General features: G+C 38.0%; 1 protein-coding gene across 5 annotated transcripts in view; it reads right to left on the bottom strand.

Annotated features, from left to right (window-relative positions):
* The window catches only part of LNX1 (ligand of numb-protein X 1), a 229,492-nt gene that overhangs the window by 103,321 nt on the left and 103,183 nt on the right, over window positions 1–22,988 (bottom strand). Inside the window, exon 1 of one of the 5 annotated variants that reach the window (XM_074229424.1) lies at window positions 11,560–22,987. The exons of the other annotated variants lie outside the window; for them this stretch is intronic. Within the exon in view, the coding sequence (XP_074085525.1) occupies window positions 11,560–11,651 (92 nt within the window). The 5' untranslated portion in view covers window positions 11,652–22,987. Of the gene's footprint in view, window positions 1–11,559; window position 22,988 lie in introns of those variants that run through there. 5 annotated transcript variants of the gene reach the window in all.

Genomic DNA, 22,988 nt, shown 5'->3' with positions numbered 1-22,988 from the left:
TTAAAGGAATTACTTTTATTAATGATTCTATGAAAAGGTCACTTTATCAAAGTCCAAGAATATTGTAATGCACAGGAATAACCAATTTTGGTTCTAGAAAACAGATGAAGAAATAAATTTCCTTCCTTTTGCTATGGAGATGGGAAAGCCTATGGGAGCATACACTTAGACAAGATTGCTATATGTGAGGGGGGAGGAGGGAGGCAGTATTAGTTTGTTAATAACTATTTTCTAAGGGAACATACCAATAAATAATGGTAGTATAAAATTAATAAAAAATTTTAAAATAAGGAATAATTATTATTTCCATAGTACCCCCAAACTGCCTCTCAACATATTGCCCTCAACAAAACAGAAATATTATACATTTAATTATATTTTAGAGAGAGATTTTTAAAAATTATTTATTTAATTTATTTAGAAATGGAGACATTGTTTTTGCCTTAAATGGCAGGTGAGTAGGGCCCTGGATAGAATACTAGATAGGAAGATCTGAGTTCAAATCCAGCCTCAGACATTTATTAATTATGTGATGCTTGGTAAGTCACTTAATCTATTTGCTTCAGTTTCTTCAACTGTAAATAATAAATGAACTGTAAATAAAAAACTAGGAATAATAATAGCACTTACTTCCCAGAAGTTTTTGTAAGGATCAAATGAGGTAATATCTATAAAGTTGTTAGCACAATTCCTCACATAGCCTAGGTGCTACAGAAATGCTTATTGTTTCCCTTCCCTTCAATTTAAATTTTTCTTGAAGAAAAACAGTCCAGAATGTTTTGTGAACATTGTTTCATATACAAATAACTGCATTTGTCCAGGTAAGAAACTAGATAAGCATTTCTACTCTTTGCTTAGCATCAAAAAACACAACAACAACCAAAAAAGCCTCCCAAAAAACCAACAATACATTCATAGGGATTCTATCTGCAGGATATGGATATGACCCCACCCACTCATTTGGATCATCAATAGAAGAGAGACAGAACTAGCAATTTTGGTGTTCAGAGCAAGCAGCAGGAATATTTCCCTAAAAATATCTATTTTTTAAAACATAAATTCAGCTGAAGGTGATCAAGAGATTTTGAAGAGAGATGTTTGCTTTTGGGACATAGACATCATTGCAAGAGAGACCTCAGGATGCCATGATTATGGGCAATGAGGATAACCTGGAAACACCTGGAACTTGGTCAGGTAGTGAACCCAAGACACTGAAAGACTACTGCTAGGAAGGATGAATCATAGGGTTGGGCAAGGAAGAGCTCCCCTGGGAGCAGAGGGAGCGATAGGAAGTATACCGTGTGATTGATTTTTTTTATTTTAACTAATAGTGCATTCATCACCCTTTAAACTTCAACACCCTGGAGCAAAGTCCCTAACCTCACCCTAGTTATAGTTCTGACAAATAGCCAAGTGACACAACAGCAATCTAATTCAGTTATCAAAACCAAATTGATATAAGATAATTCAATTACTCACTGGGATATGTGCATTAGAGATTCTACTGGTATAGTAAAATTTTATCAATAAAATTCAGCCTTATTATTTCTCCAGACTTCATCACCACACCATCCAGTTGCCTTCTCTTTCCACCCCTAGGAGATCCCTTTTTCAATTCAGTGAGTTCCTCCCCAAATCACCATTTGAGGAAGGGCTCAGACCAGGCATTCTCCAGACTTTACCATCATTCCCTCAATCCCAACCCCCTCCTTGTGAGGATACCTCCTGCTCCCCACTACTTTTCAGTTTCCTTTTTTTTTTGGTTTTTTTGTTTTTTTGCAAGGCAAACAGGGTTAAGTGGCTTGCCCAAGGCCACACAGCTAGGTCATTATTAAGTGTCTGAGAAAAATTTGAACCCAGGTCCTCCTGACTCCAGTAGCCACCCCTCAGTTTCCTTTTAAATGTTGTCTTTCTGAATTAGAATATAAGATCCTTGAGGGCAAAGACTATCTTATTTTTGTTCCTATATTTGCATCCCTAGTACTTGTTAACTTGACTATTTTTCAGGCCCATTTGAAATAATAAATATTAATTAGTATCATTAACTTTCAAAATAATTATGTAACTTGTTCAAGATCACATAATTGAGTTGGCAGCACATTTAAATTCTAGACCAGGGATTCTTAACTTGGGATTTATCTATAGATTTCTTGGGGTAGGAATTACATTTTGAATTCAATATAATTGGTTTCTTTTGTACATCTATGTGGTATATTTGATCCTTTTTGAAATATTATTCTGATATCTTATTGTCTGATCTTGTTATCTCTTAGACTTTTTGTCTCTTCCTTAAGGATATGATTTCTCTCTCATCACACTCAATTTGGATCAATGTACAACATGGAAAGAAAGTAAAGACTGACAGACTGCTTTCCATGGTGGGGGGGGAAAGTAAGATTGGGGGGAAAATTGTAAAACTCAAATAATATCTTTAATAAAAAAAAATGTAAGACAAAGTACAGGCTAGGAAGAGAAGGAAAGTCTCTCTAGATTTACTCCAAAGTTCTTGAGCAAAACATCAGCAAAATAAATGTTCTAAGGTGCTTACAGAAAGAAGTTAATTTTCATATAAATGTATATGCTGACAGAAAAAGTATTTAAAAGAAAAAAATATTATTCTGAGAAGGGGTTCATGGACAACCCCTTTTCTAGATCCAGCTTACCTGCTTACTAGGTATGTGATCTTGGGCAAATATTCACCTCTTTTGGTCTTAGAAATTAGACTTAATGATCTCTCCCATCCAGATATGCTGGAGCCAGCTCACACCAGCTTGTAGGACTTGTTAGATTTTCAGTATGAACTTTTACACCTCCAAAACTGGCAAGTTACCTATCAGGGCTTGAGGATTTGTTTTGTCTATATTTAAGAAAGTGATAGAGAAAACTTTAATAATGAAGATTGAATTAAAGAGTGTGTCATCTTGTTGGTTTTTTATCCCTCCAGAGAGCCAACATTTACCAGTACCCTACTCTTACCATCCCCTCCCAGCCCTAGAAGTCTATGGAACTTTGGTATTAGGCTTCAGATAATAATGTTTAAGTTCTTTAGAGAGCGTAATAATATCTACAATTCTTTGAATCTGCAAATAATACAACCAGTTAGATTTCATAGTTCAAAATGAAGTAAATACAAAGATGCTAAAAGCTAAGATTCTGAATGATATATTTAAAATCAAAATTAAGTAAAAAAATGCAGAATAAGACCCAAGTATGTGTTAGGGTTAACTCTTCCTGATAGAAACCTCTGGAGAATGTAGAATTTTGCTTCTACAAAACTCTGCCTAGGGTGGAGGGAATATTTCCTTAAGTTCTTTCCATATTCCACAGGGAAAAACTGGAACAACCCCCTAGTTGGCTGAGTTCTCATCATGTATGTACAAAAGTAATAATCCGAGGAAAGAAGTAGAGAAGTCAGAGAGCAGAGAGTATAATAAAGGAAGAGTTGTGATAAGGATGGAGCAGGCACACTACTGGAGGGAGGAGAAGCCTCAGAAAACCCTTCCCAGATTAAGATGCCACCAACCTCCTTCCTTCAACAGGCAGATCAATTGGGTTTTTTCCTTCTTTCTAAATGACTCGGTGACTTGGGTATGTTATTAGGGAAAAACCAGAATCTTGACCAGTGAATGATATCCATGCAGTTACACATTAGCCTCTTAATGGGAACTTCCTCCCCGTCATACAAATGTCAAATCCAACACTGGAAAGGAGAAGATCCTACTACCACTTGAACTAGGAATTCCAGTGCTCATGAAAAACTCTGTTTCCACATTCAATCCTTCTTCTCATACAACATGAACAACCTTCTTGTCTTTTCCCTTGGAAGAATAGATTTCATAGGATTTGGGGCTGGAGGGTCTCTAGTCCACCTTCCTCTTTTTTGCAGATGAGGAACGTGAAATCAGAGAATTTAAATGATTCAACCAGCATTATATATATATATATATATATATATATATATATATATATATATATATATATATATATATATATATCAATAGATAGAGCTGGAATTGAACACGTTGCTTGACTCAAAAAACCTACCTCTACCAGAGTTGAAAAATAGAAGAAATAGAAAAAAGGGAGGTAGGTTTTGTTTTGGTGTCTGCAAATATTAGTGTTTATCTTTGAGGAGAGTTTAATTAATGGGTGCCTGAGTAGGAAGGAGAATCAAAAAGAAGCAAGGAAAGGTCATATGATGAAGGAGGGCTAGAGGAGATGATCCCTATGGTCCCCTCTAGCTGAGAATTTCTTGATCTTGTAATCCTGTCCTGAGGAGTTAGCTCAAAATTAAAGAGAATAACTCCCAACTGGTAGAAGTTATTATCTCCTGGGAGATCTATTATGGACAATGCCATCCACATTCAGAGGGGGGAAAAAAACAAATCATAGAATTTGAATGGATGCTTGTTTTTCTTTCCTATGCCACAGTTTTCTTTCTTTTCCACCTTAGATCTAATTCCTCATACACAAAAGGACTAAAATGTAAATATGTTAAACACAGAGTTACATGTACAACTTTTACCAGACTGTTCACAGCCTAGGGGAAGTGGGTGGGAAGGAAGGGTGGATGTGTAACTTATAAATATGCAAGTGGATGAATGTTGAGAAACTTTTATAACATGGAATTGGACAAATAAAATAAAATATTAATTAATAAAAAAATAGAAGTCCTGCTATCACTTTGAATCATGACAAGGTCTGCTCTGTGGATTCCTGAAATGTTTCTATAGATATATTCCCAAGCAGATACTTCCAGGTCTATAAGATTGTTGTTTTAATGTTCATCAAAATTGATCAATATATTGGAAAAGGGTGAATTTCCATTCAAAAATAGTCCCTTGCTTCTATATAAAACAGGGGTAGGTGTTCCAGGTCACTTCTTACGTTGAAAAATGCTTTAACATCTCTTCTCTCATTTCATTCATATCATTTCATTTATTTTATCATTTATCATTTGTCATGTCATTTATTTTAATTTCAAAATATTCACATATTTTTCAGTTTGATTTTTAATATAAAAGGGAGCTATTACTCCTGTCTGAAAAAAGGAATATTGTTTTATATTTCCATAATTATTAAATGTTATTAACTCTTATTATATTCTTTAACAAGTTTGTCTAGGTGCCACTTTCCTTGACAGAATTTAAAGAAATCTTAATACATTTTACAGGTCATTGTTAATATATGAAAATAATATTTTAATTCCTTATATTTGTCCTGTAATTTCATGATGCAAATCAAGATATTTCCATTTTATTTTATAATATATATTATATATACATAATACAAATAGTGTTTTGGGTTTTAGCATCCTTGTATTTATCTCAACTTGAACCATAAAAATTTAACTGGTTGGTTTATTTACAGATTCACAGATTTAGAGATGTAAGGTTGTGATTTCAAACTGATAGAAAACTGGGTCACTAATCTATATGGAAGGCTTCCTGAGGATGGCAGAGGGCCTTAATTTTAAAATACATTTATTGATGTTTTATTGTCAACTATTTCTCAATTACATTTTGATCTAATTGGGTCTCATTCAGGAGGGTTATGGGTCACCCATAGACTTTGTATTTCACATCTCTATTGTAGGGGCTCTTAGATACCATTTAGCCCAAATCCTTCATTTTACAGAGATAGAAACTGAGGCCCAAAGAGATAACCTGACCAAACCTCAGTAGTAAGTAGAAAAAATTGTTTTCAAACTTAACGTTCTTTGACTCCATGTACAGAGGGTTCCTTCCACTGTCCCACACTACCAACTTTTTTGTTCCAAGTCAGTTTCTTCTAACTTGGTCACTAAGTCTGGGTGAGGGGCTTCTCTAAAATTATACATTCTTTATGAGTTACCTGAAGAATTCTATTGTGTTAATGGAGTGTTTAAAAGGAAGGGAGAAAGTCAGTATAATCCCACCAGGTGGTTGATGTTGTGCCAAACATGTTTTATAAGGAACTTTCTGTTTTGCTTTTCAACTCCCTGTCATCCAGGAGAACCAAGGAAAAGCAGGCCAATTTTGCAAAGTAGAGAGCAAGGATCCTGGATCACACGAGTGAGAAGGAAGGAGAGGCTGGGGTTACGTTTCAACTGGTAAAGCATAACTGGCTGGTTCTTGGGAGGAAGGGGAGCTAATAAAAAGGATCACAAGGCTCCCTGGACATCAAAGAACCTTTAAAAGTGACATTTTGATGAGTTAAATATAAATGAATCAGAAACATGAGGCTTCAATTTCCTTCCAAATACACAAGTTTAACATTAAAAATAAATGCTTGGCTCAACTTGTCAAGAATGTTTCAAAAATACAAAGAGAATGGGCCGTGAAATCTACATTGTCCCTTGTTTCCCTACTCTAGATTGGTTGCCACCTTTTTTTCCTGAATAGAAGAAATCTCTTCCTTTTTCTATTTGCAGAAAACTATACCTCCTTCCTTCCTTCCCTATTCTAATCCCTACTTCATTTAAAACATATATACATATTTTTTAAAAACCTGGAAGTTGACAACTTTTTTTTTGGTGCAAAAGAAACAACCCTTGGGGACTTATTTTAGAAATCTTTCCCCTGGAAAATCCCATATTGATTTAAACTTTGAAAGTGAGGGGAATAATTCATACTGTAATATAAAATGAGACAGAAGCTGATCCCAAAGCAAGGATTGTTAACCTGAGTCTAGGAACTTAAAAAAATATCTTTTAACAACTTATTGTAATATCATTGGTTTCCTTTGTAACTCTATGTATTTTATTTTATGCATTTAAAAACAACATTCAGAGGAGTGGTTCCATAGGTTTCCCCAGATTGCCTTGCCAAAGGAGAACAATACATTAAAAAGTTTAAGAAACCCTATGTTACTGTTATTTCACTGTGGTTCTCCCTCTTATAAATGTATACATTCAGATTCTCTCTCTCTCTCTCTCTCTCTCTCTCTCTCTCTCTCTCTCTCTCTCTCACACACACACACACAACACACACACACACACACACAGACAAACACACACAGCCCTTTTCTCAAAGAGTCAAAATATGGAATTGTGACATGTTTACAGCTGCATAAATGTTTTACCATTGAATAAATAAAATTATTCATTTTAAAATGCTCTCAAGCTTTAAAAATACTCTGCAGTCTAGAATTACCTAGCTCATTACTTAACACTTGGTCAAAACCAGGAGAAAGGGAAAGCCAATTCTAAACAAATGTCAACATACAACTATGCCCTAAGATTGGCAAAGCTTGAGGATCCCAGAGGAGGATTTGAAGCTATGTGAAACTCAGACTGATATTTTCTCACATATAAACAAGGTGAGATGGAGCGAGGGAGAGGGAGAATCAGACGGCTGTGCTTCATTTAAAGTTATTTTTGGGGTGTGAATCCAAAGGTGAAACTTTTTGCTCCAGGTTGGTAGGTGTAATTGGTCAGAGGTGTGCTTCTTTGGGTTGGTTTGTGAATACTCTATGTATGAATCCCGTGTTCTCAGTCTCTGATTTCTGTGACCCACCCTATGTAGACAGAAAACCAGTCTTACAGCTGGCTCCCCTAGACTTATACCCCAACAGCCTTTCATTCCTAGGTCTTAATATTGAATCACTCATTTTAAAGTTTTAAAACAAAATAATAACTGCAACAAACCTTTTCTACCCAAGAAAACCAGTGTTATAGACAGAGCCATAACTAGAAATTCTAGCACCTTCTGGGAACTTAACTGAGGAACTGGGAAGCCAAGTTGCCCAATGGGAGGGGTGACCTGCTACAGATTTTACTAGGGAGGATGAGCTTTGGAGGCTCAAACATGGCAGCAACAAGGATAAGGGTTGCTTAGAAAAGGTGATTGAGGGAGGGTGTAAAAATGGCAGTGGGGAGCAAGGAGTCTGCCGCAGATATATTCTGACTTAAGGGAGGAAGTATATGGTCTTGAGGAGGCTGCCAAGAGATGTGGTGACCTGAGTAAGGGGATAGATTTCAGAGAAAATTAGAAGATGGAAAGAATGAGAGGGGGCACGAAGAGAACTAAAAACATAGGGAAGAGTAGAAGATGATGAAAAAAGAGATCTGGGCATAGATCTCAGGCATCTCTGTTACATAAAATTCCTCCCCTGGCCAGGTGGTACTTCTGGGAGGTGGGAGGAGAGGTGGTGGAATTCAGCTTTGATGGATAACCAGGCTGAAGGAGAGGGATGTGATGGTCTCAGGACCCTAGACATGACAACTAGGGACCAGGTGAGGAAACAAGGGCAAATGATGGCTGATGCTCGATGGAGTGAGAGGGAAGGGGAAGGAGGAAATAATCCTGCTTGGTGCTGATGCTTAGAAGAAGCTAGTTCCACTGGATGGAGACAATAGGGGACAATGGATAATAATGTTTTCCTTCCCCCTTTTGGCAATAATTTACCGGTACTGATATTTGAAAACTGAAAATATTTTTATGAATATGAGTTAAGCCAACATTTCCTAACTTCCTGAGAAGCTCTACAATGTATAACAAACAATAATAACAAGGAGCTTTTCATTTTTCATCAACAGTATAGTTGGTCACTTCATTTTGAAAATTTTAATCCACCCCCCACCCACCCACTGAGACCACACAGCAACAACCCATTCAGAAGCACCCAATATAAATAGTTGAAAAAACAGCTTCACGAGGGGTCAATAGCCAGAGAGTCTCCACTCCCCCATTCCTTCCCTTCTCCCCACCCAAGCATATACAGCATCACATATGGTGTCTCACACACAACCTGCAAAAAAAATAAAGTATAGCTTCTTCATTGCTCAACATTTTTAAAAAAGTGTTTAAAATTCCCGAACAGGGATTCATTCATTAAAGAACTAGGTCTGGAAGTCAATACAGTGAATGGTTAAGATACAGATGATAAAAGTACCAAAAGTAGAGTATGGAAAAGAAGGGATCCAAAGAGAAAGGAGTGTGTCATCAAAGGAGGTAACAATGGGTTTGAAAGACCACAGAGAATTTTCAAGGGAGAAGAAAGATGACCAAATCATATCAAATTTAAATTAAAATCAGAAAATTAAAATTCTCACTTTTGTTGTTCACTGATGACCAAACTCTTCATGACCCCACTTGGGATTCTATTGGCAAAGGTATTGGAATGATTTGCCATTTCCTTCTCCAGCTCATTTTACAGAAGAGGAAACTGAGGTAAATAAGTTTAAGTGACTTGCCAGGGTCACAAAGCTGCTAAAAGTCTGAGGTCACATTTGAACTCAGGTCTTCATGACTCCAGACCTAGCATTCTAGCCACTGGGTCACCTAATTGCCCCTAACCTTCTTGTTATCAAATGATATTAGTACTGATTCCCATTGACAAAGCACTTTCCTAACAATAACCTTCTAAGGAAGGCAGGATGTTCAGGTTTATCTCCCTTTTACAGATGAGAACACTAGAAAGTTCACATAGACAGTGAATTATCAATAATCATGTGTTTAATAAATGATTGATTTGGGGATATATGTCTGAAATCATATTAAACACTGGGAAAGGGGGGAAAATAATTCTTTGGAATCCTGTAAGTTCATCCTTCTGAGATTTTCTTGGGGGTCTTCAGTAAAGTTATTTTGTGACACGGCAGCCACAGTGGAATTAGTTCCAGACTCAGCCACTGAAGATGATTTTGTTTTCTTAGTGAATATTTATAAAGCATTTATTACTATATGGTGATGATGATGATGTTTGTCCTTCATTCTAGAAGAAGATCATGACATCAAGGAGGTGATGCGATGACAAGTGAGTGAATTGGATTTGAGTGAGGGGCAGCTGTGCTAAGTTGCCAGTCTCACTTTGAACTCAGAAGCAAGTGTGAAGAGTCTGAGACTGGATTTGAACTCAAGTCCTCCCGACTCCAGGGTTGGTACTATATTCACCACACCACCGAGCTGCACATAGGTGCCCCCATTACTATATGATAGGCACTGTGCTAAGAACAGAGGATACAAAAAAAAAAAAACAAGACCTTGCCCTCAAAGAGCTTACATTCTAATACAGAAAGAGGACACTTAGAGAGTTGGCCAGGGCAGAATATTTTGGTCAGGAAAGTCTTAGAGATGATAAATGGAGTCAGAGAGCAATTTGTCTGACAAGTGACTAATTTACATCAAGAATTAATCTCATGATCACTGATGTGACACTTTCCTGCTCTCTTCCCTTTGTTATTAGACTGGCTCTCTCTATATATATACCCTTGACCAGGTCATTTCATCTCTATGGGCCTCAGTTTCTTCATCTGTAAAATGATAGGAGGGAGGGAGAGAGAAATGATAAGAGGGGAGGCAGCTGCAGTACATAGAGTCAGTAATCTGCAAAGAGGGGGTGATGGGTCTTTCTGTGACCTTGAATTATCCTTGCAGTATTTACTTTTCCAGTCCTGATTTGCCTTGGTGATGCTCACTAAGTTTAGGTCTGGTTTGGCTTACATTAGTCAAGAGATTTTCCTTTTAAACCTTCTTACCCAATGCTAAAAACCTGACTTTACCTCCAGGAAAATATAACCAGAAAATTCTGAGAATTGCATGATTCTGTAATTCAGTCCATGTCTGAGAACAATCAACATCTGTGTTTTTAGTGGCACCTTTGGCTATCTGGTGCTGTTATTGCCCTCCCTGTCAATCATAGCCATGTTTACTCACTGTGACCATAGAATAATCTTTTCCAGGATGGACCTGTCATCTATTTGTAATTCCTGTTCAAAATTACCCATTGACACTAAATGCCTGCATGGCCAATGAGCCTACTGGAGTTGTTTTTACATCCCCTCTGAGTCCATATGATGGTTTTCCTAGTTGTTGGGAGCCCATCGGTTAGTCAAATGAAATGCATTTTTAAAAGCGCTCCAAACAGCCGAAACATCCTTAGAAGAACAATTTATTTGTTTGCTAGAAGCCAGGAGCATGGCTCCTGCAACCTGCCTTCAAAGCTTACCAACAGCCAGCCTCAGACAATAGCAGGGCTTGAGGTTTGCTCCATGAATCATTTTCTCTCATAAAAGATGAATAGATCCTTTTTTTTAAGGTTCTAGAAAACAAACAAGGCTGTCTTCCTCCTGCAAGGATGGAGGATGTGTATTTGGGCAGGCATCTTCCCTATCAAATAGAACCAGTTGAGGGAAGCTAGAGAGGAGAGAGATGCTCACATGCAGATTCTGTGTTCTCCTTCCCTTTGGTTCTATTTACGGAAGGAAGAGATGCCTCTATTGAAAAAAGGCAGAACACTTTAAACATTTTTTTTTTAAATGGACAAAGAAGGAAAAGCAAAGGTGGCACCGGAACCTGAACAATTTTTGCTGAATGAGCTCTGCCTGCATTAAGACCTTTTCAGTTTTTTTTGTTTGTTAAATCAGACATAGATTATTATTATTATTATTTTAATTATTATTAGGTTTATTTGTTTCATCGCCATGTTGCTTTAAGATGCAGGCAGGAGGTGTTGCTGTGGAAATCGGATTTCTCCCTCTCCAGAGACATCCGATCCAGATGCAGGCACAAGCCCAGGGAGCCCCAGACCCAGAGCCCCCCATGCAGACAGACACACACAGCCACTGTGAGTACTCACAGTTCTGAGTATAGGAAGTGAAGGTTGCCCACATTGTCAATGTAGTTGGCAGGACTTAACCAAGGCAAGACCAGTAAGAGAAGAGCCTTCATTTTCCGTGCCTGCTCCCCGGCCACTTTCTTATCCGGCCCCCGTGGGGACACAGACCTTCCAGCTCCCCCGCTGGCCAAACCCTTCCCCGGCCTGGAAGAGGATTACTCAGTCTGATTCTCAGACGGCTGAAGATGCGGAGGCCAGGCTGCACAACAGCCCATGCCCGACCGGCCTCTTCCTCCTGCAGCCTGCAGAGTGGCTCTCTGGAAGCAGCTGGTGCATTTACATCACTGGCCAGAAGCAGATGGGCTATCAGGAGAGGATGGCACCCCCCCCACATGAGGAAGCAGGCGGCAGAGAAGGAATTCTGCAACACGCTGCACCTTCCCCAAGCAAGGCTCCTGCCCGCAATGCCTGGGAATAGTGGCACTGCCCTGGAGATTGATGCTCACTGAATCAGATCTCCAACATACACACATATTTAAGAGAAATCTGTGAATGCATATATTAAAAGAGCAAGTGTGGTGTGTGTGTGTGATGTGTGTGGTGTGTGTGTGGTGTGGTGTGTGGTGTGGGGGGTTGGGGTGTGTGGTGTATGTGGTGTGTGTGGTATGGTATGTAGGGTGTGTGGTGTGTGGTGTGAGTGATGTGTGTGGTGTGAGTGGTATGTGTGGTATGTGTGGTGTGTGTGGTATGTGTGTGATGTGTGTGGTGTGTGTGTGAGTGGTGTGTAGTGTGTGTGGTGTGTGGCATTGTGTTGTGTTGTATGCTGTGTGTGTGTGTGTGTGTGTGTGTGTGTGTGTGTGTGAAGCTCCCTGGGGGCTTGAAATCTGCATGGATGTGCACAGCTTCAATTTGAAGACAGGACCAACATCCACCATATTAGTTGTGTTATGCCAGGCACAGTAGACTTAACACAAGAAGAACTGAGTTCAGATCCTGCCTCACACACTTTTCAGTTAAATGATCCTGAACCTCAGGACTCTTCATTATAAAAAGATGATAGCATCTACTTCACAGGCCCTGGAGTTAGGAGGATCTGAGTTCAAATCCAGTCTCAGACATTTATTAATGTGACTCTCAGTAGTTTGTCTCAGTTTCCTCATCTGTATGATGAGCTGAAGAAGGAAATGGCAAACCACTCATATCTTTACCCAGAAAACCCCCAATAGTGTCATGAACAGTCAGCCACAACTAAAAAGATACAACAACAATAACAACAACAACAAAACCTATGTCTGTCACTGAATTAAATGTTGGAGGTGCCATTACAAAAAAAAGCAGAACAAGCCCATCCCTCTCCCCAAACAGATAAATAAAAAGTCTCTGTCGTTAAGGAGTTCACATTATGAGACAACATTAGATACATAGAAGACAGAGATAGAACACATAAAATTTAATAGCTAGAAGTGAATAAGAAAGGCCTTCTCTAGAAGGTTAGATTTATGCAGTTTTCCTCTTTTTTGAGGCAATAGGAGTAAAGTGACTTGCCCAGGGTCACCCAGTTAATAAATGTCTGAGGAAGGATTTGAACTCACATCTTCATGAGACTAGGACCAGTGTTCTAGCCATTGTACCACCTAGCTGCCCCTTTGTGCTGAGTTTTGAAGGAAGAGAGGAAAACCAATATATGGAAGTGAGGTAGCATATCAGGCAGGGAGGACAACCAAAGCAAAGATCTGGAGGTATGAAAATAACCATTGTGTTTTGGGAATCATTTTACTTTCTATTTTTTTGTGACTTGCACAATTAAAATACCTTAAAAGCTATACAAGACAAAAATAGGTTAATTTTGAAAAATGTGTTTCTATCTTGCTGGCTGATAAAGAGGGAACCAGAAGTTCCAACAACACAACAAAACATTGAGTATTTGATGGTCAGTGGAATCACAGGAATTTCTCCTTCCTTACCAATCAATTGAATAATATTCTGCCATTTACTATCTGACCCCAAGAAAATCCTATAATTTCTCTGGCCTAAATTGCCTCATCTGACAAAATGGAAATAATACCATATATAACTGAAAGGCAGCAGCCCAAGTGATATTTTTTCCTCAGCTCCATGATTCTGTGATTCATTGAGATAATAGGTCCTGTTTACCTCCAGTTTGATTATGTCATATAACCAGTTACCTGTAGGGAATGTCCTTCCTGCATCCAAGACTCATGAAATGAGACTGGAATCCAGTTTGCCAACTCAAGTTGAACTGACTTTGCCAACTTGGTTGAACTGAGTCAGCACAGGGATAAATAGTTCTATTAATAACAAGCATAAAATTACGCAGTCATAACAAAGTATAGCTCATAGGGAAAGGAGACAAAGCTTATGAGGATGACTACTAGGAATGTGGATTCAAATATCTATATATTATTCCCCAATTATCTGGGAATAAAGGAAAATGCTCAATGTTTATTACAACAATGATAGCAGGAAAGACAGTATGGAATGGCAGTGATCCCTCCAAAGGGAGTTATGAGACCTGGATTCTTCTCCTTTCTCTATCACTCACCTTGGACAAGTAATTTCCTCCTAATCTGTAAAATACACCACCAACCCTAGCATGTTTTATGAGAATGGAATTATGTTAATGGACAGGAGAGCACTTAGGAAAGCACAAAGAACTATGAAAATGGAAGCTAGTCATGTTTTTCTAATTGTTATATTGCCTTTTATGTCAGAAAACCCAATCCCCCAATTCAATCAAATCAACCAACATTTATTTACTAACTATATGAAAGGCACAATGCTAAACCCCAAGTATGTAAGGACAAAAGTTCCATAAAATCTGTCCTCAGGGAGCTTACATTCTAACAAAGGAGGCGACACACATTTATGTAGGTATACAAAAGATGCAGACATGTTTAGAAAGACACCAGAAGCTAGGGGAATTTGGAAAGGTCTCTTGACGAAGATGGCATTGAGCTTGGTCTTGAATGAAACTGAGGATGCCAAGAAGTGGTAGTCAAGAGGGAAAGAATTTCAGACGTGGAATCAAATCCATACATTTTCAGACAAGACCAATGTAAGAATTTACTTTCCTAGGCTATATAACTGTAATGAGAGCTATATTTTTGCTCGGTTGGTTTTACTGTTTGTTCTAGGATAGGCAGAGAAAACTAGTGGAAAGGACAAATTAATTTTTACACAAGAAAAGAAAGGAACTTTAAAGGCCAAACAGAATAGTTTATATTGTATCCTAGATATAATCAAATAATAAACACTGTAATTTGCTGAGTAGGGGGAATAACTTATATTTGTACTTTAGGAAAGTGTACTTTGTTAATTGTGTTGAAGATGGATCTGAGCGAGAAAAGACTTCACAGTCACCAAAAAACCCCATAGAATTTGATAGAAGGTATTTCTGTATCCATCTATTTTAATACATAAATGAAAAAATTTCCACCATAACAAATTCAACAATGTAGTCATCCAATCTCTTTTTGTAGACTTCCATAAAGGTGTTACTAATCATGTCTGAGAGGAACCCATTCACTTTCTCATACCTGTTAGGACATCACAAATACATTGGCTTTTTGCAACTTCTACTCCTTGTTTCTGAATCTATCCTGGGGGGTCAAAGAGAACAAATTGAGTCCCTCCTTCCATGTTAGGTTCCCTCAGATACTTGAAGACAGTTACCATGTCTCTTGAAGGCTTCTCTTCTCCAGACTAAGCATGTCTAGTTCCTCAAACAATCCTTATAAAATATACAATCAAGGCCCTTGGCTATCCTAGTTGTCCTCCAGATTTCTCAGGCTTATCACTGTCCTCGAACTGAGGTATATAGAGTGGAACACAAAAATTCCTGGTGAGGTTTAAAGATGGTTGAGCAGAGGGTACCATCACCTCCTTAACTATGTCACTTTTAACACAGCCCAAGATTGTCCTAGCTCATTTGGATGCTCCATCACACTTGCTGGCTCCAATGGACCTCAAAGGTCACTAAAGACCAAATGGGTGGGGAGACCAAACAGGAATCTATTGCAATTGTCCAGTCATTTCTGGTTTCACTTCCTCATTTCCCTTTTAGCCTCAACCCAAACTAGAGAGCCATTTAAAAAAAAAATGTGTTGGTCACTAAGAAAAGACTCTAACTAATCTCTTCAAGTATAATCTTCAAGGTCAAGCCTGTGACATAGGGAATAATAATAATTATAATAATAATTATACTCAGAGAAATTTCCCTGGATATTTCCACAAGTAGAAAGAGGCAACTGAGAAGCAAAGTGAACACAGAATCACAGAGTAGGGGAAAAAAAGGGGGTTTCAGAGATCATCAACTCTAGTTGAGACATATATACAAATTGTAGAATGAAAACAGATTTAGAGTCTTCACTCTTTTATTTGAATATTCTCAATGAACAGAAAGCTGATATCTTTTGAGACATCTAATTTTCCAATGGTTCTAATTGTTAGAGGTTTCTCTATACATCAAGTCCAAATTGGTCTTTTTATAATTTCCACCCATTTTTCCTTTTTCTGTTTTCCCTGGGCCAAATAGAACAAATCTAATTCACCTTGCAGGGGCAGCTAGGTGGTGCCATAGCACTTAAAGAGCCTAGCCAGGACTCAAGAATATTTCTCTTTTTCTGAGTTCAAATCTAGTCTCAGACACTTACTAGCTGTATGACACTGGGCAAGTCACTTAACCCAGTTTGTTTCAGTTTTCTCATCTGTAAAATGACTGGAGAAGAAAATGGCAAAGCACTCCAGTGTCTTTACTAAAAAAAAAAAACACAACAAAAAAAAAAACAAATGGGATCAGGAAAAACCAGACATAACTGAAAAACGACTGAATAACAACCCAAAATTCACAAATGATAGATAGTCCTTTATGTTCCCCTGAGTTTTCTCATTCCCAGTTCTATCAACCAGTTCTCATAAATCATAATTTCCAGACCTTTCCTCATTCTGGTTTACCTTTTCTGGATACTCTCTGCAGTTTATCAAGATCCTCTTCAACCCTGGTTTTCCTTTTCTGGATACTCTTCAATCCTGTAATACTGGTCTTCTGGCTATTCCACAAACAAGACCCTACATTTTTTAGCTCTGGACATTTTCTTTGGTTGTCCCCTCTCCTCAACTTCAGTTCTCCTGGAACTGTTCCTTCTTCAACTTCAACTACTGACTTCCTGGCATTCCTTTAAGTCTCAACTAAAATTCCACCTTCTAATTTCCCCAGTCCTCTTAATTCCAGTGCCTTCCCTTGGTTAAATATCCCCTGTGTTTCTTTTATATATATATTCCTTTGTATATACTTATTTCATGTTTGTCTCTCCCATTTGATTGCCTTTTGTATTTCTAGTGCTAAGCAGAGTGACTGGCATACAGTAGGTCCTAAATAAATGTTTATTGATTGACTCCTAAAATAGGTCATCTGAACTGTACATATTATTGATTAGGGCAAAGCAGAGGACTGCCATCTCTTTGATAATTTTTTTCCCCTTTGGAACATAAGTAAAATTAGATCAAACCTGATTTTATCATCTTCAGAATCTTTGCTTTCGAATGAACATTCCAGCTATATAGTTAGTAGGAGGTGACCTAAGGGACATACAATCTCGTTCTTCCCAAGCTTGTGGTTGGTCTACTAAAGGACATTTTCTTTCATTGCTTCACCAGCAAAAAACAAAAACTCATTCACGAGCTTGGCCCACTAATGCCAAATGAACATTGTCTTTTGTTCTGTCAACTTGACTCAGCACATCCCTGCTTTGGATCTCTACTCAAGCCAGGCCAGGTAATATCATGTAGCTGGAAGTCTCACCCACTGGGGTAGTCATACCTAGTTTCCCTGAGTATATAGCACCAATGGCATTCCTAATTTCTATATTATGGGTAGTATTTCATATCCCCAAAGTTAATGGAATGCTCCTCTCTGTTTTGGGGGGTAGAAAAAGGGCTTCAACATGGCAAGTTGATTTTCTTAGGTCTCTCTAAGACTCACTTGAAAATGAAGGGGGGGGGGCAGCTAGGTGGTACAGTAGATAAAGCACCAGCCCTGGAGTCAGGAGTACCTGAGTTCAAATGTGGTCTCAGACACTTAATTACCTAGCTGTGTGGCCTGGGCAAGCCACTTAACCCCACTGCCTTGCAAAAAGAAAAAGAAAATTAAGGGGGAAAATGTTTTCTGAATTGACTCCCATAGAGCTAGACTCAGGGACCTAGACTTGCTCATTTTTTATTCTGTAACCTAGAGCTCCAAAAGGTTGATAGTCTCTTAAAGTCCAACTGGTTCCATTTTTCTTGGGCACAGTGCTTACTAAAGGAGGGAATGAAGAAGATATTTGTTCTTATCTTATTAACTAGTCCAGTGCCAAATTTATATATTACTGATAGAGCAAAGGATGTGTTTATCTTCTCTCATTTTTTTTATTTAAGGCAATGGGGTTAAATGACTTGCCCAAGGTCTCACAGCTAGGCAATTATCAAGTGGCTGAGGCCAGATTTGAATTCAGGTACTCCTGACTCCAGGGCTGGTGCTCTATCTACTGCACCACCTAGCTGCCTCTTCTCTCATATTTTTAACATGCCAATTCTTCACTGTATAGTTATAATGACCAAGTTTGTCTCCAAAGAAATGAGAACATGTAGCCCACCTTCTTTGCGAGGTAAGGGATGATGAGTGTATAACTCAGCCTGGCAGACTCAGTTGATGTGTTGGTTAAATTTGTTGAACTGCTTATTCTCTTCTTCTATTTTATTTTTTGTTTTAAGGGCTGTCAGTGTATGGGGATGAGGGGATATATTCAGGAACCAAAAGATAATAAAAGAGACAATTTTTAAAATGAAAAAAAAATAGCCTTTTCTTCAAAGATACAATCCCATCTTTGTATGATCTTCTTGTATCTTTATTCAGAACCTAGTAGTCTACTGTGATTATTCAATGAACACCATATCAACAGGAATTTTGTCAGACAGCCAAGGTCTTAGTTTCACTACATATCTTCTTAATATTAGTGAAATGAAAGCACAACCTCTACCCCCACCCTTAAAAAAAAAGGAGAGATTCCAGAGTGAAGAGGTGTCTTAGATTGACTTAAACACTTCTCCCCTTACTGCAAGTAATAACAAGGGCTCTCAGTGGGGGAAGGCTGCTATTTGATCAAGAAGCCAACCATCTCTATTGGAAGTCCTTTACAAGTTGTCCCTTCAGCGACGGTGTGTGAGCTTTGAGGGAGTTCAGAGGTCAGAGGAATTAGTTAAACGTTCCCAAACAGTAGCTCACAGTCTCAGAGCTCCCTCAGGAGAGTTCTGGGTCTTAGAACTAGGAACAGTAGCTGGATAGCCCTCGGGTCAGCCCCTCTGCAGGAGAAGTAATTTGCACCCCTACTTCTAAGCAGGCAGTATAGTTTTTACCCACTTCACCTAAAGTCCATTGATTAAAGCTATTTACTAAGTGCAAGATTCCTGGCAAAAATAGCAGCAGAATTTGTTTCACAGCTAACATACTACCTAAACAAGTGATTCAAAGACTTTGCTTCCCATTAACAATGGCCCCATCAATAGTCTCCAACAGAGGCTTTGGCAGAGGGCAAATATATTTCTCAAATATAGGTTGCAGAGGTTGCTTAATCTGTTTTTTTATTTTGTACTGTGGACCCCTTTGGCAGTCTGCTAAAGCTCCCTTCTTTGAAGAGGGAAGAGCATCTACCTCACAAGGTTGTTGAGAAGATAAAGTGAGATATTTACTAAGTGCCTTGACATTCTTAAAGAGCTAGATGATAATGACAATACAATGATAATTCAATAACAAAAGTTACTGAAAAAAAAATGAATGTTTTTCCCCCTCAATTTCACAGAGTCCCTCCTCCCCAAGATATGGGGGGGGGGGTCTGCTTTAAAGGAAGAAAAATAAAGTACTTGGCTAAAAGAAAGTAAAATAAAATGTTTCCCTTTATTTAGGATTTTTTTTTTAAACGTAAGGATATTCAAGATCTGTTTCCAGGTTCTAAGGTTCAAAGCCAGCAGTTCCAAGTTTTCTAGGGCAGCCCTTAATTCTAGCTTCCACTAAAAAGAATCCTTTTGGTTCACAATCCATATTCATACCCACACTAGTGGTTTTCAAAATGTTCCCTTTCTATCCAACTTCAAGAAACCTTAGCCTTCCTGATGTACCTTTTTTAAATGGCAAAAGCTACACTTAATAAATTAAAACCATAAAATGTTTAAAAAACTGACAAGTTACCACCCTCATCCAACACCTTCAGACAGGATTGTTCCCAAGTAAGCGGATTTTGCTTCAGAAAACAATCCAGTCCTATAATCTCCTGCTTTTCAAGTTCAAGGAGCTAGAGAGGAATTAATAACTTAATCCTCTGATGATCCCCAGTGAGGATCTTAAGCAAGTAGAAGTATTGTAGATTGGAGAAGACTGGGGAGCATAAGGACTCACAGATTTGTCCAAGAACCAAAGGGATCAAGGAGTCTATGAGCCCCAAATCCTTAACAGCCACCCCTCCCTCACCCTGTTACTGGAAAAGAAAAGGAACAGGGATGTGATGACTAGGGCATCTTGTAATAAATGTTGGTTCTAAACCACTTAGAAAATTGAAATATGGGAGGCTTCAAACATAGGCAAACAACTCACTTCAGAGAGACCTTTCTTTCTAAAAGGACTTTGTTCTCTGAGTGGAAAACATGAGTCTGAGACCTGGTTCAAAAACTTATGGTCAGAGACTAAAGGGATTCTAAAACAATATGTGGTAGTCATAAATGTATAACCCATATGATATTGCTCTCTATCAGAGGGGAGGGAGAAGGAAGGGAGAAAGGGGAAAAAATGTGAAAATCAAAACCTAATAAAAATGATTGTAGAACATTATCTTTGCATGTAATTAGAATAATTTTTTTAAAAAAAAAAGGAAGAAAAACTAATATATAGCAGATGCAGGATTCAAACTCAGAGCCTCAGACTCCAAACCCAATGATAATAATAGCTCACTTTTATAAAGTGAGGAAATTCAGACAAATAGGATTAAGTGACTTGCCCAGGATCACCCAGCTGGTAAGTGTCTGAGTCCAGATTTGAACTCAGGAAGATGAGTCTTCCTGACTCCAGATCTAGCAATTTATGCACTATGGCACCGCTTAGCTGCTCAGTTGTGTGATTCTATACTGAGACTCAATTTCCTCTTCTGTAAAATGAGGTTAATAATTTTCCACTGCTTACCCAAAATATTTGTTATTAGTGTTTCTGGGGAAAGAGCTCTAAAGTAGATGAAAGTGGAATGATCCAGATCCATTTTGAGGTTCAATTTGCTTCTTGGTATTTTTTTAATATCATGCAAAATACTAGGCTAAATATTTAAACTTTTTTTCCAGTGAGTTTTATTCAATTGGTATGTGTTCATTCATTTTTCATGTTCCTTTCAATGCAATTTCCGTAGCAAGCTGTTTTGGACAATGATTAACTATATCCCTGATTGCAACTTTCATAGATTACTGAGGTAATCTTGTATCAGGTTACAAATCTTGGGAGGAACAGTGAATTGGTAGCCATATCTTGTTTGGAGAGCACATGATAGTTTAGAATTGTACTCAAGTTAAAGCTTACTCTTTTATTTCCATTTTATTATTTTTTTCTAGTTGCATTAAAAGAGAGCTCTCAACATTTATCCTTTTGCAAGCTTTTGAGTTCCATATTTTTCTATCCTCCCCTCCCCATGGCAGCAAACCAACTTCTTTTCCTAAAGAAAATCCCTCAACAAATAAGCCAGATATCATCAAATTCTATCCTACAGAATCATCCTATGTCATCCGATGGATACCTGCTCATATTCAGGCCCATGATACCCGTGAATACAGATATAGAACCTGGATTCCTATAACTATAATGAGTCAGAATGTTGTAGTAGAGAGAATCAGAAAATTCTGTGTTGAAATATTGCCTCTGACACTGATCATATAACTAAGGACAAGCCACTTACCTCCTCTTTAACCCTAAGTTTCTTCAATTGTAAAATAATAATAATAATAATAATAATAATAATAATAGTATTTGCAGAACTTCCTTCATAGTGTTGTCAATGAGTCACTTAATCCCTCAAGTCCCTTAAGGCACTTTAGACTATAAATCACTGAACAAGCACCCATGATATTAACTGGGAGTTAGTCAGTCGATAAATGTTTATTAAGTGACAGACACTGGACCAATGAAATTATAGGTTTAGGAAAACATATACAAATATATAGAGTTATACAATGTATATCATTATCATCATATGATTTTCCAAAGCAAGTCTCTTATTGAGTCAATTCTAAAACTGAGGGAGTATAGATAAAAGTCATCCTCCTCCAAAATGATCAGTATCATTTAGTATCATTCAACTTTTGCTGAGAATCATGAGCTTTCCAAACAGAGTATGCTGCAGGACCGGACACAGTGCTTGCCCTGGAGATCACACTGATAAAGGATTCAAAGTTGCCGATGAATGAATACAACAGTCCAGCATAATTGGCCAGAAAACATCACTAGTGAGTGAACTCACACATCAACATCAGCAAAGGCCCGTACATCCATCACATTACTCAGACCAAGTTCTGGGAAAACTTTGTTCCAGACATAGAGAATTACTCAGAACACAGCTTAGTTTTTCCTTCAGCTAGATTGAAGAAGCCATCCCTCTCTACCTCAAAAAATAGTCACATGAATCTTTATGATTCTCCTATAAGGTAAATACTATTTATGGACCAAACTTCATTTTTTTAAAACTAAGATATAGGTTATCATTCTCAGACATAAAACTCAGGAAAATTGACGGGATCAGTCTTTTAGAGGCATATTTGCTCATTTTATAAAGTTTATAAATCATTAAACAACAAAAAAAAAGAAAAGGGGAAGGGGAATGAATCTGGAGATAAAATTATCTCTTTCAGATAATGATGCATATTCCCCTTCCCAAGGAGATGGTAGTGATGGTGCTGGTAGAATGTTACATACATTTTTCAGCGGAAATCTTTGTATCGTTTTTGCTTAAGTGTTATTTTCTTACAAGGAAAGCTGAATTGGGGTGGGGGCAGGGGGAATCAAGACTGACTGTGATCTAAGGGCAAACCAACTTTATTTTAAAAAGATTTCTATTATTCTTAAAATTCTCACTCTTGCTCAACCTCTCTCTCTCTCTCTCTCTCTCTCTCTGCATGTGTGTCTGTCTCCATCTATCTTCTTTTTCTCCTTCTTTCTCTCCCTTTCTCCTCTGCTTTTTTTCCTATATTGGGTCCAAGTCAAAAGTACTAAAAAGTTTTCCCACTCCAAGTGAATTTTCTACATGTTATTTAAAAAAAAAGACACCAGATTCTCCTAGTCTGTTGAATGCACTTGAAACCAGCTACCTGTGATATTTGGAGACCAAGTTAGCTGGAATTTTCTGAAACTATTTGGGGAATAAAAGGAC

Source organism: Macrotis lagotis, chromosome 3 (assembly GCF_037893015.1).
Source record: "Macrotis lagotis isolate mMagLag1 chromosome 3, bilby.v1.9.chrom.fasta, whole genome shotgun sequence".
Lineage (NCBI taxonomy): Eukaryota > Metazoa > Chordata > Mammalia > Peramelemorphia > Peramelidae > Macrotis > Macrotis lagotis.
Note: the sequence above shows the minus strand (reverse complement) of the source record. Positions and strands in the feature narration are given on the sequence as shown.